Source organism: Grammomys surdaster, unplaced genomic scaffold (assembly GCF_004785775.1).
Source record: "Grammomys surdaster isolate TR1022 unplaced genomic scaffold, NIH_TR_1.0 203, whole genome shotgun sequence".
Lineage (NCBI taxonomy): Eukaryota > Metazoa > Chordata > Mammalia > Rodentia > Muridae > Grammomys > Grammomys surdaster.
In genome coordinates this window covers 10,849,553-10,863,050 of record NW_021604648.1, presented here as the reverse complement: position 1 = coordinate 10,863,050, position 13,498 = coordinate 10,849,553, and the positions used below count along the sequence as shown (strand labels likewise).

The 13,498-nt window shown below is 37.9% G+C and overlaps 1 protein-coding gene across 12 annotated transcripts in view; it reads left to right on the top strand.

The window, feature by feature from the left end:
• Window positions 1-7,510, top strand: part of Picalm (phosphatidylinositol binding clathrin assembly protein) — a 77,577-nt gene extending 70,067 nt beyond the window's left edge. For 8 of the 12 annotated variants that reach the window (XM_028770736.1, XM_028770733.1, XM_028770731.1 and 5 more), the window contains one exon: window positions 4,630-4,737. In XM_028770736.1, coding sequence (XP_028626569.1) covers window positions 4,630-4,722 — 93 coding nt within the window. In that variant the 3' untranslated portion in view covers window positions 4,723-4,737. Of the gene's footprint in view, window positions 1-4,629; window positions 4,738-6,155 lie in introns of those variants that run through there. The other 4 variants (XM_028770734.1, XM_028770729.1, XM_028770735.1 and 1 more) reach the window with 1 other exon arrangement.
• Window positions 7,511-13,498: the final 5,988 nt, after the last annotated feature.

Sequence of the window (13,498 nt, the reverse complement as noted above, 5' to 3'; positions counted from 1 at the left end):
GAGAGACAGACAGGCAGGCAGGCAAAGCACATACCTTTCATGTTTCTATAGATTGATTTAATATATTTCTACACTAATAATCATTAGATGTAAAAATAAATTTAAGCTGTTAAATTTTAAAATTAGAGAAGTTCTGATTTTCTCTTACCTGAATTTGGAGGCCATTCATTCAAAGGGTTTTATCAACAAAAACATTTTAATGCATTTTAGAATGATCATAATATGTAAGTCCCTGGTGATAACTGAATAAGAGAGGTAAAATAATCTTTTACCTGAGGAATCTTAAGGTGAGTGCCATTTGGAAACACAAGTGACTAATGAGTGGTAGAGTGAGCTTCTCTAAGAGAGATCATGGTACAGATATAACAGATAACCAAGAGCTACAGATGTAGGGACTTCTCATGAGAACCTTCATATGCATAGGTGCATGTTTGATGGTCAGTGCTAGTAGTGAATGAGCTCATTTGAATTACTGATTTATACCAGGCAGTATACAGAGTGTTTACAACCACTCAACCTTTATGGCTACCATAAACATGGGTTACAGGTATTAAGGACTTAAGTATTCCCAACCCCACTTCATAAATGAGCCTGAATTCAATTCAGTTTGTCTTTCAATAAATCCCTGGTGAGTCATTCCAGGCCAAGAAGCAAGGTCCAGTTTTCTCTTGAGTTCCTATCTTTGTTTTTATAGAAAAGTCAAAGGGTCTATAGAATTGACTCTTACTATCCAGTCTTTTGAGTTACTGGAGAATGTAAATGTAAGTATATAAGAAAGTGTTTCCTTAGTTATATGTATCTATATTTTTGTTTTTGTTATTGTTATTTTGATTTTATTTTTGAGAAAACATCTCACAATAGCCTATTCTGGCTTAGAGTTTATTTTGTATCCATGTTTGACCATAAACTTCTGATTTTGCCTCTACCCTTGATTACAGACCAGTAATACTGAGCCCAGATTTTCCCTAAGAACTTTAGGTACAAAGCTACTACTAATGTCTTAGAAATTTTATTCTCATAAAGTTTTTTGTGGTGCTGGGGATTGAACCCAGAGTCTCCTTCAGGCTAATACTTTTTCTGTTCCTGAGCTATATTCTTCAACCCTCTTTTAAAGTTATTTGTAGATTCTGAGACAGAATTCCACCAAGGGTCTTGATCTGACCTGGAAATGAGGATTCTTGCAAGACTCAAGCTAGCCCCTCAGCTTCTCATAAGACTGTTGGCGCCTGGCTCTCTGAGCCTGCTCCTATTTTCTTGTTCTAACCTGAAGTTTTTTCTTTCGTAGTAAACAAGAATAGGGGATAACAAGAATAATCTTTATTTTATGAAGTTTCAATTTGTCAGCTTTTTTGAAGTATATTATAAAGTGTATTTTAAAATATTTGTCTTTTGCTAATTTGTGATTTTACTAATCGTCTCTACTGAATGTTCTGTAACCAAAACAGGAAAAAAATAAACCAGACAACTCTGCTCTAAAGCAAAGAGCTTTCTGGAAATTTTGATTGTTTTCTCATTTTAGCTTGTATTTTTACTAAAATGTATTGTATGTCTGTGTGCATAAAAACAGGGGTATGTGCTGGGGCAGATGTATGGAAGTCAGGATAATTTGTGGACAGCCTTGTGACATTGCTTCTCCCCACCTCTGCATGCATTCTGGGGTCAGCATGCTTTCCAGGCTTGCAGCAGGCTTTCTACTGTGGGGCCATCCTTTGTGTCTCCAGATTAGCATGGCGGAAGAATTTCAGTTAAGAATTATCATCGTCAATTACTTGTGAATCTTAGTAGTTTTGTACACATGGTGTTCTTTGCTGTATTTCCTTTTCCTTTTTTTTTTTTTTAAGTATGTCTATGTTGAAGCAGTAAGGAGGTATCTTTAATTCTGAAATAAATCACTTTGATTTGAACTGACTCATGAGTATATTAACTCTTTTAGTACTGGAGCCTCTAAGATGTTATTAGAAATGTGGATTAAGGCATTTTCTGTTGTAATTTTGTTTGTTATACATTTCTGTAACGGCATATTTGTGATAGTCAGTTGTAATTATTTTATACCAGTTTGCAAATTTGATTTTATGATGAATCTGGCAAGTTGAGCTTTTTAAAAATTCCCTTTCCTCCAATATATTAACTTTGCGGTTTTGGCGTTCCTGGGAAGTTTTAAGCTAGGTTCTTTAATTTATTTAAAAAAAATAAAGAAGATAAACTAAAGAGGATCAGCACTTTATCTCAGGTGACTTCTTCACACTTGATCATGCTGCATCTTAACCCCCTTGTGTGTCCTGGCTCCTCCATCCCTTTTCTTCCTGCTTTCTTTGAGCAGTAATGTGGTCAGCATGTCCTGTTCTTGTCCTTCTTTATTCCCCCTCCATCTGGACTACCTTCCCACCAGTGTAGGCCTTGTGTATGCTTTTTGCTGGCAATGGGAGAGGATGGGAGTAGGTGCTATGGCCACTGGGCACCCTGGGCCCTGGAGTAGTACAGCAGCTACTGTACCACTCTGGGACATGGTTTTGCCTGTTTCAGAAGGATAGTACTAAGAGACATAGTATAGAGATAGATGCTGGTACATAGTTTTGCTTTTTGACTGGTGTCCTCAAACATTTACTTTTACTGCGTATACATATAAGACAGCAGTGTGTTTTTTACCACTTTAAAAGACTAGAAGGAGTTTCATACAAGACAGTACTTTTTTCCCAAGGTAGATTGACCCCTTTCAAGGTAGTATGTAAAACTCTAGGACTCCTGGCAGCATGCTCATGTTTTGAGAATGATAGTCTCTCTTTTGTGTTTTTTTTTTGTTTTTTGTTTTTGTTTTTCCTGAGACAAGGTTTCTCTGTATATCTCTGGCTCTCTTTTGTGTTCTTTGGGGACATTTTCTTCTGATGCTATCAGGTCTTCAAACTACTACCCACATGAAAACATGATTTAAGGATACATTTTAGTATGGGCCCTTCATAAGAAAGTGTCATTTAGATACAGTATACAATGAGCAGGTTTTGTTTGTAAGTGAAGAGTGGAAGGAATTACAAAGGTTTGCGCGTACATCTCAGTGATTAGTGAGTGTTTGAAATCCTTTCCTTCTGAATAGTCATCTGTTCGGGGCCTTAGGAAGAACGTTGGGGCATCCTTCCAGTTAAGTTTTGCTTTACTCTGCCCTTGGAGTGGCAGGTATTGCAACCTCTAGCCAGGACAGACATGTTGCCCTGTTCTCCTGTTTGTAGCTGATGTGCAAGTCCAGTATCCTTCTGCCATCTCTTCTTATTGTCTTTGAACATGTATTTCTAAAACAGTACATAGATTGGGAAAATCTTGATGACCAGAATAACAAAAGATGATTTTCAGATTTGTAAGTTGGTTATAATGTCCTAAATGGCAAATTGCTTAAACTGGTGAGATAATAGTTCTTGCCTAGTCATTCTTTATGGTGCTTTTCTTCAAAACAAAACAAAACAAAACAGAAGCAAAGAAGCACACATAAAAGCAAAACTTAAAAAGAGATGAAATAGTCAGGCTGTGGTGACACATGCCTTTAATCCCAGAACTTGGGAGGCAGAGGCAAGCAAATAAATCTCTTGAGTTTGAGGCTAACCTGGTCTACAGAGTGAGTTCCAAGACATTCAGGGCAACACAGAGAAGCTCTGTTTTGGAAAACCAGGATGGAGGAGGGTATGTAATTTTTAAGCCAGCAAAGAGACTTTCACTTTGTGACTTCAAATTATTTATTTAATTTAAGGATCGGGTATATGAATTGAAGTTGTTTTGCTTAATCAATTTTAATTTAATACTTAACTGAATATCCCTAAATACAGTTCTTCTCATAATGACCCTGTGATTGTGAATTCTATGATCCTATACTGAGGGAGAAACAGAATAAAACTTTTTTTCAAGCTAAAAGTCCCTCATGTTGGTTTAAAATGCTCACTAGATCAGCTTGGTGAAACACTTGGATCGTAATTGTTCAGAAAAACTGTCTTGTCTTTGGTAGTAAAGATAATGTTGCTTGCTGCAGTGGTCAACTTCATCTTCAAATTAGAAGAAGGGGCAAATTCTGAAAGTCAAATGAATATGTTCAGAATGGAAACAAACAGAGACCACCTTGCCTGTTTCCCTTATTCAGAGATTTCTCTGCTTAGTTCCTATCATGTGTACCTCTGCTTCAGGGTAGAGACTAGGGCAGAACTTTGTGCCCAGTGGGAAGAAGGCAGGAAAGGATATTGCTTTTGGAAGTGTGGGATCTGAACAGAAGTCAGTTTGCACAACTGTGGACAGATGTCTGGAAACAGGAAACCAGCTTTTTAAATCACACAATTATGCATCCTTCTCCTGTATGCCCCTTCTCTTCCCTGATGCTCAAAGTCTTGACTTAGGTCAGTTTATATCAGCTTTTATGGATAAAAGACTTTCATTTCATGTTTCAGAGGCATGCATTTGTTTTCTGGAAAACCATGCCATTGGATATCTTTTAACTTGACATGCAATAGCATTTTTTTTAAATCCCATTTTCTACAAAGGCTACCTTTATATTTACTAAAGGTGACAAAACACCTCTTCCTTCATTACACTTTTCTGCTCTCATGTTCTGTCATTCTGAGATCTTTTTCTTCCCTGTCTCTGTCTTCTTTCCCCCAGCTGTCGGCAGCATCCAGCCCCTCAAGGCACAGTCCTCACAGAGCTGCAGGAAAGGACCCTTTTGCAGAGCTCTCTCTGGAGGACTTCTTATAAGTCACTTAGGTATTGCTGCGTGTGGGGGAGATGGGGATGTGGATACTGAAGCAAAGATTGCCAACACTGAATACCATGCAGCCTTCTCCTTTGTTTATTTAAAGGAGTCTGCATTCCCTCTGTACCTCAGCTGCCTCCTCCTCTTCTGTTCTTTACATGGAGAATAAAAATAGTTCAAGATAGGACAAAAGAAGAAACCACCTTTGGAACATAGCTTAAATGTAGTTAAAATTAGTGAGATCGGGGGACTATCTTAACACAAGCATCCATTACTCACAGCCACTGGATGTGGTCAAATATCACCCTTAAAAATAAGGTGTTTGGTCATTGTTAAAAGAATTATAGAGAATGCCCCTAACATCTTGGTTAGGAGTAGCTTTAGTTTTAGTGTAACAGCTATGGCTCATGATAAAAATTCATTTATGTAATTTCTTTAAAGAGTTGAATTTTATGTGTTCCCTTTGTTTAAGGTAGTAACTTAAACATTTTGTGTTTGTGCGTGTGTGCATGTGTGTGTGTGTGTGTGTGTGTGTGTGTGTGTGTTTGATTTTTGCTTTGGTTCAGATTGGGTTTTGGGTTTTGTTTTAGGGTTGTTTGTTTGTTTGTTTGTTTGAGATAGGGTCTATATGTAGTACTGACTGTCCTAGAACTCATTCTGTAGATCAGGCTAGCCTCAAACTCACAGAGATCCACCTACCTCTGCTTCCCAGCTACAACTTGTTTTTTAATTAAGGGCAAGTGAATACCTAAACCTTTGACTACAAGGATATGATCCACACCACTTTTATCTTCTGGAAGACAGTTTAATTTGTTCTTCTTGATGCCCCAGGCCGAGGGTACATTTACCATCTAGGTCTCTGGCAGTTTGACTTTTATTTAGCAGGTACATCCACCTCAGATTTAGCTGCCTCAGGTTAGGCAGTTGAAGAGAAATGAGTGAAGTTTTTTTTTTTTTTTTGAGTGAACAGTGACTCCTGACTGTAAAGTTTCTTTATAAATAACTCAGATTTTTCATTGTATTAGCAAAGAGTTGAATCAGTGCATTGTTACTTTTTACTTTATTCTCTAATTATGTATTTTGGAAATAATTTACATTTTGCTTTCCCAAATAAGTTATATAGGACATTTGTGCTTATGGGTAAATCTTTTTAACTTAAAGAAAAAGCATTTATTGGTCTTCTCCCCTCGTCCTCACTATTTCTTGCTTTTTAGTAACTAGGAAGATAATTAGAATGCTTACAGTATGCTGCACTGATTGAGTTCCGGCACTTAGGAAGCTGATGATACTTTTTTTTTTTTTGCCATCAGGGTCTGTCATAGCATGTTATGTGTAGGCTGGTTGAATGGTGAGGGTATAGAGTGTTTTTATCTGTGAGAATATGTCATATAATGCAGTAAATTAACTAATTCATACTATGACTTTCTTTTACCAGATACAGTTTATGTAACTAGATGGAAGAGAATGGAATTATTCCAAGAATACAAGTGCACAGGTGGCGACTCCTTACTTCCAGCAAAGTCCAAACTGCTGTCTCTGACACTCTTCCTCCATTAGAGCGCTCCAGTAACCCATGAAGGCCCACAGCGGGATGGGACTAGTTTATAGGAGAGCGTTGCAGTACCATTTATAAAGCCAAGAATTGCCATGATTTAAGACTAAGATCTGTCTTTTTGGTGACTAACACTTCAGTTCTTTCAACTCCTATTAATACCCATAATCAGTAACCTACCAAGAAAAGCCCATATTTGGAAAGTGTGGAGTTTGTGTTTGGAAAAGCTGCCTGGAGAGAAGAATTGTGTCCTTTACCATATTCAACAGGACTCATTGGGGGATCAAAATCATAATTTTAAATTATGCATTATATTTCTTTTCTCCACTCCTCACAAATACAGAAACCATAATTGAAGTTAACTTTTCTTTTTTAAAAAAAATTATATTCAGTTTGCAGTAGACATTCCTTAAGTATTTGTATTTATTTATGATTATCAATTTTACATAACATTAATATTATATCAAACCTCCTTAAGAAAATGAGTATGGATGTTCACAGTATGTTTGATTTTTATCCACAAGAATGAATCTGATTCAGAATGCTTTTCAGCTGACATACAAAGCACTAAATACTTTAAGGCAAATCCATAGGTCTGAATCTCTTAAGAATTCTCAGTCTCTATGGAATGTAGGGACGCATTATAAATGCATTAATCCTTATAGTCAATCCTGTGCCTAGGATTTTGCAAGGGAACTGTTCACTGACTAGGAAAAGCACTACATTTAAAATTCAGCATTAGTGCATCGAGAAGGATCTTTACTGCTTTGTGCTTGGCATGTCATTATTTTCCATTTGACATTAGGGCCTTTCCAATTGAATGTGAGGAATTGCTTTCACTTCAAGACTTTCCTTCTTTTCAGTAAAACTTTAGGAGATGTTATGGGGAAAGGGAGGGGGACAGAAATCCTTGAACTTTTTATTTGGCGTGTGCCATGTTATGATCATGTACCTTTTAAATAAGGGGAGATAGTATCTTTAAAGTCAACGTCTAGCCAAGAGTTTAGTTAATGAAGAATTAAACTGCACTGTTGACCGGTGCTTTCTGTAAATACATCTTACCGCTTGGGTTGAGAGGGGCCTTAAGAAGGACAGTTCATTGTAGGAAAGCAATTCTGTACATGAGTTAAGCAGACTTGTTGCATTGTCTCTGCAGATTCTATTTTTGTTTACAATATTAAAATGTATGTTAGCAAATGGGTGGATTTTCAAATAAAATGCAGCTTCCACAAAACATGTTATGGTATTCTGGTTTGAGGTGCATTCTCCTTTTTTTATTATTATTATTATTAGCATCATCAGTTTTTTCCTAATAAAATTATTCCCAGGAGATTATCTCTGCTGGTCAAATAAAATGTAAAATTTGTTTTATTTAAACTTACAAAAAGAATAATGTTTGAATTCTTGTTACCATCTGGACTCGCTTAGAAACACTATTTCACTTGTTCACTTTCCTTTCTGATTGGATGCCTTCAGTCAGGTAAGTTAAGAGAGAAAGTACTCTTCAGTGCATAAGATTGTTTGCTAAAGAATATTTGTATCATAGCATAGTGAATAATAACCAGCATCAGAGTGCATCAAAGAGAGATTAAAAGCGGTATACTGCTAAATGTTTGTTATGGTATGGAAAAATCATACAGTCTTTAGTCAATGTGTTTTTGTTAATGACTAACTGATTTTTCAAATTTCACTATTAAAATGTTTCCATATAAACTGAGAAATTGCATTTTAAGTTAAGAATCCTTAAAATAGTAAAGTTTGGTTTATCTCATATTTTGAATGGGTATTTTAAGGTAATGGGTATTTTAAATTCTTTCATGACCTGATTTTGATAGTATGTGCTTTATGAAGTGCTTTATAACTGTCTTCATTTCATTGTTTAAATACTTCTGGGCTCTGTTGGATAAGAGTTACTCACATTCGGTGTTTGTCCAGGGTGTTAAATTAGCAAGTTAAGAGGTGGCTAAATAGTGGCATGGTTCATTGGCTTGCTGTCGTTAATTCAAAACTGAAATGGCAATCATATCCCTGCAGTCTAGACTGTTGGCCACTCTTGACTTTTCTATGCAGCACATTTCCTGCTTCTTTTTGATGTCTGACAGAGTTGATAGGGAGGGATATAAAATATAAATACATGATAACATTAATCAAAATACAATGAGCAAAAGTAAAACAGTGGTTTGAATTCATATCAGCTGCCTTATTTTTTTAAGACACTATGACAAGGTCTGCTTATAAAAGAAGTTGATTAGGGACTAACAGTTTCAGAGTTATAGTCCTTGACCTTTGTGGCAGGGAACATGGCAGTACGTGGGCACAGTGCTTGAGTAGTAGCTGAGAGGTTACAAGCAGAAAGAATATGCCCCCTAACATGCCTCCTCTAATCTTTGCTGAGCAGTTCCTGTATTCAAATATTGGGGGCCATTCTCATTTAAACGACCACATCAACTTATAAAATCTATGCATTTCCCATACATTTTACTACTTAGCAAATTGGTAGTAGTTGTGGTGGAGGGCAAGTATACCTCTTCCAAATTATTTTCTAAATTAGCTTAATGGTTTTAATTGTATGAAGGATATCTTTTACCACTGAGATTTTGTATCTAGGGTTTATGTTATATATTGGTAATCTTCAGCTTCTTCACAGACCATAGCTCTAGTTTTTATACTACATTGTCAAAAATTATGTGAACTTCCTTATAGGACATTCCTTCTTTTTTTTTGTGTATGGTATTTTGCCTACAAGTAAGTCGTGTATTATGTGCATGTATGGTGTCCACAAAAGCCAAAGGAGACTATCATCTCCTCTTTTTCTTTTACTCATTAGAAAACCACCAGGTGTCTAAAGGATAATAACACATGATAAAACAACACATGACTTGTGAGGTAAAAAGGGGAGACATAGAAATTTTATTTTTAGGAAAGAAAAGTCCCCTCCCAACATTGTGAGTCTAGGAACCTCTAAAGATAATGAATTTGTTTTCTACTGGCCATCTACTACTGGGCATGCAGCCTACCCTTAAGAGCAGTTTCCTCTGTGAGACTCCCTTGGAGGGAACAAAATTTTCATTTGCAAGTGGCTATCAATTGGAGATAGCTTCTGGCTTAGGGATGGTACGTCTGTGTCTTTCAGCTCAGGGGCCCCAGCTTGTACAGACCTGTGTTTAGGTCCTGTGTGTGCTGCCTCAATCCAAGTTCATATGAGCTTTGATAATGTTGATTTAGAGGGCTTTTTCTAGGTGTCCTCCATCCCTTCTGGCTTTTCTGCCTCTTTTGCAGGGATCCCTGAGCTCTGAGGGGAGGGATTTCCTGGAGACATCCCTATTAGAACTGGGTGTTCCAAGGTCTTACTTTACATAATGTCTAGTTATGAGTCTTTGTATTTGTTCCCATCTGCTGCAGGAAGAAGCTTCTCTTACTATGGCTGACCAAGGCACTGATCTATGAGTATAGCAGAAGGCCTGTCTAGTCTCAGGTTTTTGACCACACAAGGAGTGCTGGGTATGGGTTCCATCTCATAAGAGTGGGTCTGGTGAAATCAAATACTGATTGGTTACTCCCACAAGCTTTGTGTCATTATTGCCCTAGCATATCTTATGAGCAGGACTCCATTGGAGATGACAAAAGTTTTGTGACTGGCTTGGTGTTCACATTTCTCCTTTGGTAATGTTCAGAGTACCTTCCAGTACCAAAGACCTAGAATATGGGGTGAAGGCTCTATGTAGGCACCAACTTGACTTCTTCATGTTCAGTGAGTTGTATAGGTGTTGTCTTCTGCAATGGAGCCTTGCCATCAATTGTGGAAAGCAGCCTATAATCTGGACAACAGCCTGGGTTGTTGTTCCCTTGAGACCCCTTTGGCCAACAACTCAATAACCCAATCCCAGTACTGGAAGCTTCATTAGTGACAAAAGATGGCCAGTTGAGGCTCTGTCTCTCCCATTATTTGGTGATTTCATTTACGCTGCCTTTTTGTGTGTATATATTTTGGTAAGCTGTATCAAGTTTCCATACTATCCCTCAAATGGCCCGTAATTTTAGCGTGTCTCTCTGTATTCCCTCCCTTATCCCACTTTTTTCTCCTCTTTCCACTTGATCTTCCCGTTCCAGCCCTCCCCATCCTTCCGTAACTATTTCATTTCCCTTTCCTAGGGAGATGTATCTGTCCCTCCTAGTCCCTCACTCTGTACCTAATCTTTGTGGTTCTGTGGATTGTAATTTGGTTATCATTGACTTAAAAGTTAATATACACACATATGAGAATACATGCTATATTTGTCCTGGGTCTGGGTTACCACACTCTGCATGATTTTTGTTTTCTTGTTCCATCTGTTTACCTGGGAATTTCGTGATTTTATTTTTTATTTTTTTAAATCAAATTGTAATTTTTATTTACTCACATAGGGATTATAAATACAAAAAGCAGGACATGGGGAAGGGGATGACACTGGAACGTGGGTGTTCAGGGGAGTAGATTTTATTTTTTTAAAACATCTGAGTGATGTTCCATTGTGTGAGGATTTTCTGTTTCTATCTTAGGGTTTTACTGCTGTGAACAGACACTGACCAAAGTAAGTCTTTTAAAGGACAACATTTAATTGGAGCTGGCTTACAGGTTCAGAGGTTCAATCCATCATCATCAAGGTGGGAGCATGGCAGCATCTAGGCAGGCATGGTGCAGGCAGAGCTGAGAGTTCTACATCTTCATCTGAAGGCTGCTGGTGGAAGACTAGGCAGCCATTATGAGGGTCTTAAACCCACATCCACAGTGACACAGACCATCACAGTATCTATTCTTCTGTTGAGGGACATATAGGTTGTTTACAATTTCTGGCTGTTAGAAATAGAGCAGCAATGAACAGCATGATTAAACAAGTGTCTCTGTGGTAGGATGAAGCGTCCTTTTGAGTATATGTGCAAGACTGGTATAGTTGGATCTTCAGGTAGATTGATTCTCATCTTCCTGAGGAGCTGTCACACTGATTGCCACCACACTAATCACAAGTTTGCACTCCCAACATCAGTGGATGAGCATTCCCCTTAGTCTGTTTTCTTGCCAGCATGAGCTGTCACTTTTATTGATCTTAGCCATTCTGGCAGTGAACTCTCCAAGTCGTTTTGATTTGCATTTTCCTGATGGCTAAGGATGTTGAACATTTCTTTACATGTTTCTTAGCCATTTGAGTTTCTACTTTTGAGAATACTTTGTTTAGATTTGTACCCCATTTTTAATTGGGTTGTTTTCTTGCTATCTGATTTTTTGGGTTCTTTGTATATTTTGGATATTTGTCTCAGACTTTTTCCTTTTTAATTGCAAGAGTTAGAATACTTGTTTCAAGGTGCTGGAAAGATGAACCAGCCTTTAAAAGCACATACTGCTGCAGAAGAGTGGAGTCAAGAGTCAGTTTGATTCCTAGCACCCTTGTCGGAATCTCATAACTGATGAGATTTTCAGGGAAATCTGATGCCCTCTTCTATCCTCTAAGAGCTTCTGCATTCATGTATACATACCTGCAACAGACACACACATAATTAAAAATCTTTTTAATTTTTTTTCATACAATATATTTTGATCATGGTTTTCTCCTCAACTCCTCCCATATCCTTCCCACTTCCCTTAGCCACCCAACATTGTTTTCTCTTTCACTTAAAAAAAGAAAGAAAAAGAAAACAAGAAACAACCCACAAAGAACAATAATGAAAATCAGATAGCAAAGTATTCTTGCTTGGTAATTTCTTACCTAAAAGTAGATTCCTGGAAAGGAGGGGATGACTTGTCCTGTGGTGGACTCGGGCATTTGGTTACGTCTGTCTAGCCCATGGATCCCGTGACTGCTCTGCTGGACAATGTATCTGTGTGGGATATTGCTTATCAAATATTTGATCTTTACCACAATTGGAACCTTTCTCAAGTCTCAATTCTTCATTCTTCTATTCAGGTTAACTCATTTTCTATTCCTGGATATAGTTCTGGGATTGTCTGTTTCATTGTATTTTTCTGTTTTGCCTGTTAAACTTTACTATTCCTGGAAGGGAACTCTATCTTCTCCACTTATTGTAAGAGGCAGTGAAAAAAATCAGAAACTGATAGAAATTGATAAAAGTATTTTTGCTTTGTTTTGCATTGCTTTGCAAGTCTAAAGTCCAAGATATCGGAAAGAGTGCAAAATAATATTCATGGTGGCTGAGATTACCAAAGGAACACTTTGTATAAGGAAAGTCCAAACCAAGAATGAGTCCCATTAAAGCACCACCATTAGTCCTCAGGGGAGGGGGGTACACGGAACCCAAGAATGAGCCATCAGGACTAAAGGAGAACCAGGGGAGAGGCATCAAGGACTTCACTGAAGCTGAGAATGGTCAGCATGAGTGAAGTATAGGTCCCCCACTGTCTGTTGAGTCTGGCATTTGATCATTAGCTCTACAGCAGAGGCAGAAGTCATATTATTCAGATTTGAGAAAGGAAAGCATGGAGGTACACTTAGCTGGGAGCCAAGTGAGGTCAGAAACAGCTAGTTAAAGAATGTAAAGGCTGGCCAAACAAGTTTCAGTCAGATGAAGTAGATCCACATGTCATTGAGCTATTAAGTGTACTGAATGCTCTCCATGTGCCAGTACTTAGTCATAGGGATGAGAGTTCAAGTTGGCAATGTACCACAGTGATGAGTGTTTGAGAAGTCATTCATCGAAAGGGGGACTGCTACAAGCTGAGCATGGTGGCATTTGGCTGGGGAAAAGGAAATGAGTAGTGAGGTGGGGAGAGCAGTGCTCCCACATGAACACAAGCTGAGCAAGGCAGACATCTGAAGGGGTGTGTGGTTGTCTATTTGGACAAGTGGCAAGGTTGCCAGTAAGGCCAGTGCACCATAAGCTGCAGGAGCTCAGTGTGATGCTGAGGTCTGAATGGACCAGGACTTAAGCATTCAGAGACTTGGATTTCTTCTTGAGCTGAATTGGAAAAAAAAAAAAAGACTAGAAATGCTATGAAAATTTGAAAACTATGAAAAACTAAAAAAAAAAAAAACTATGAAATTTTGTTCAAAGGATTGGTTGCTCTAGTAGGAGAGAAAGGAAGAAATAAGCCAGATAAAAGACCATTGTACTAGTGAGAGGAATAAACAAACTGAGGGTTCAGAGCTGGTCCAAAGGCAAGAAACTACAAAACCTATGGGAAAGATGGGAGGGATGCTTAGTTTTTCCTGGGAAGAAGATGCAGCAAATGGGAG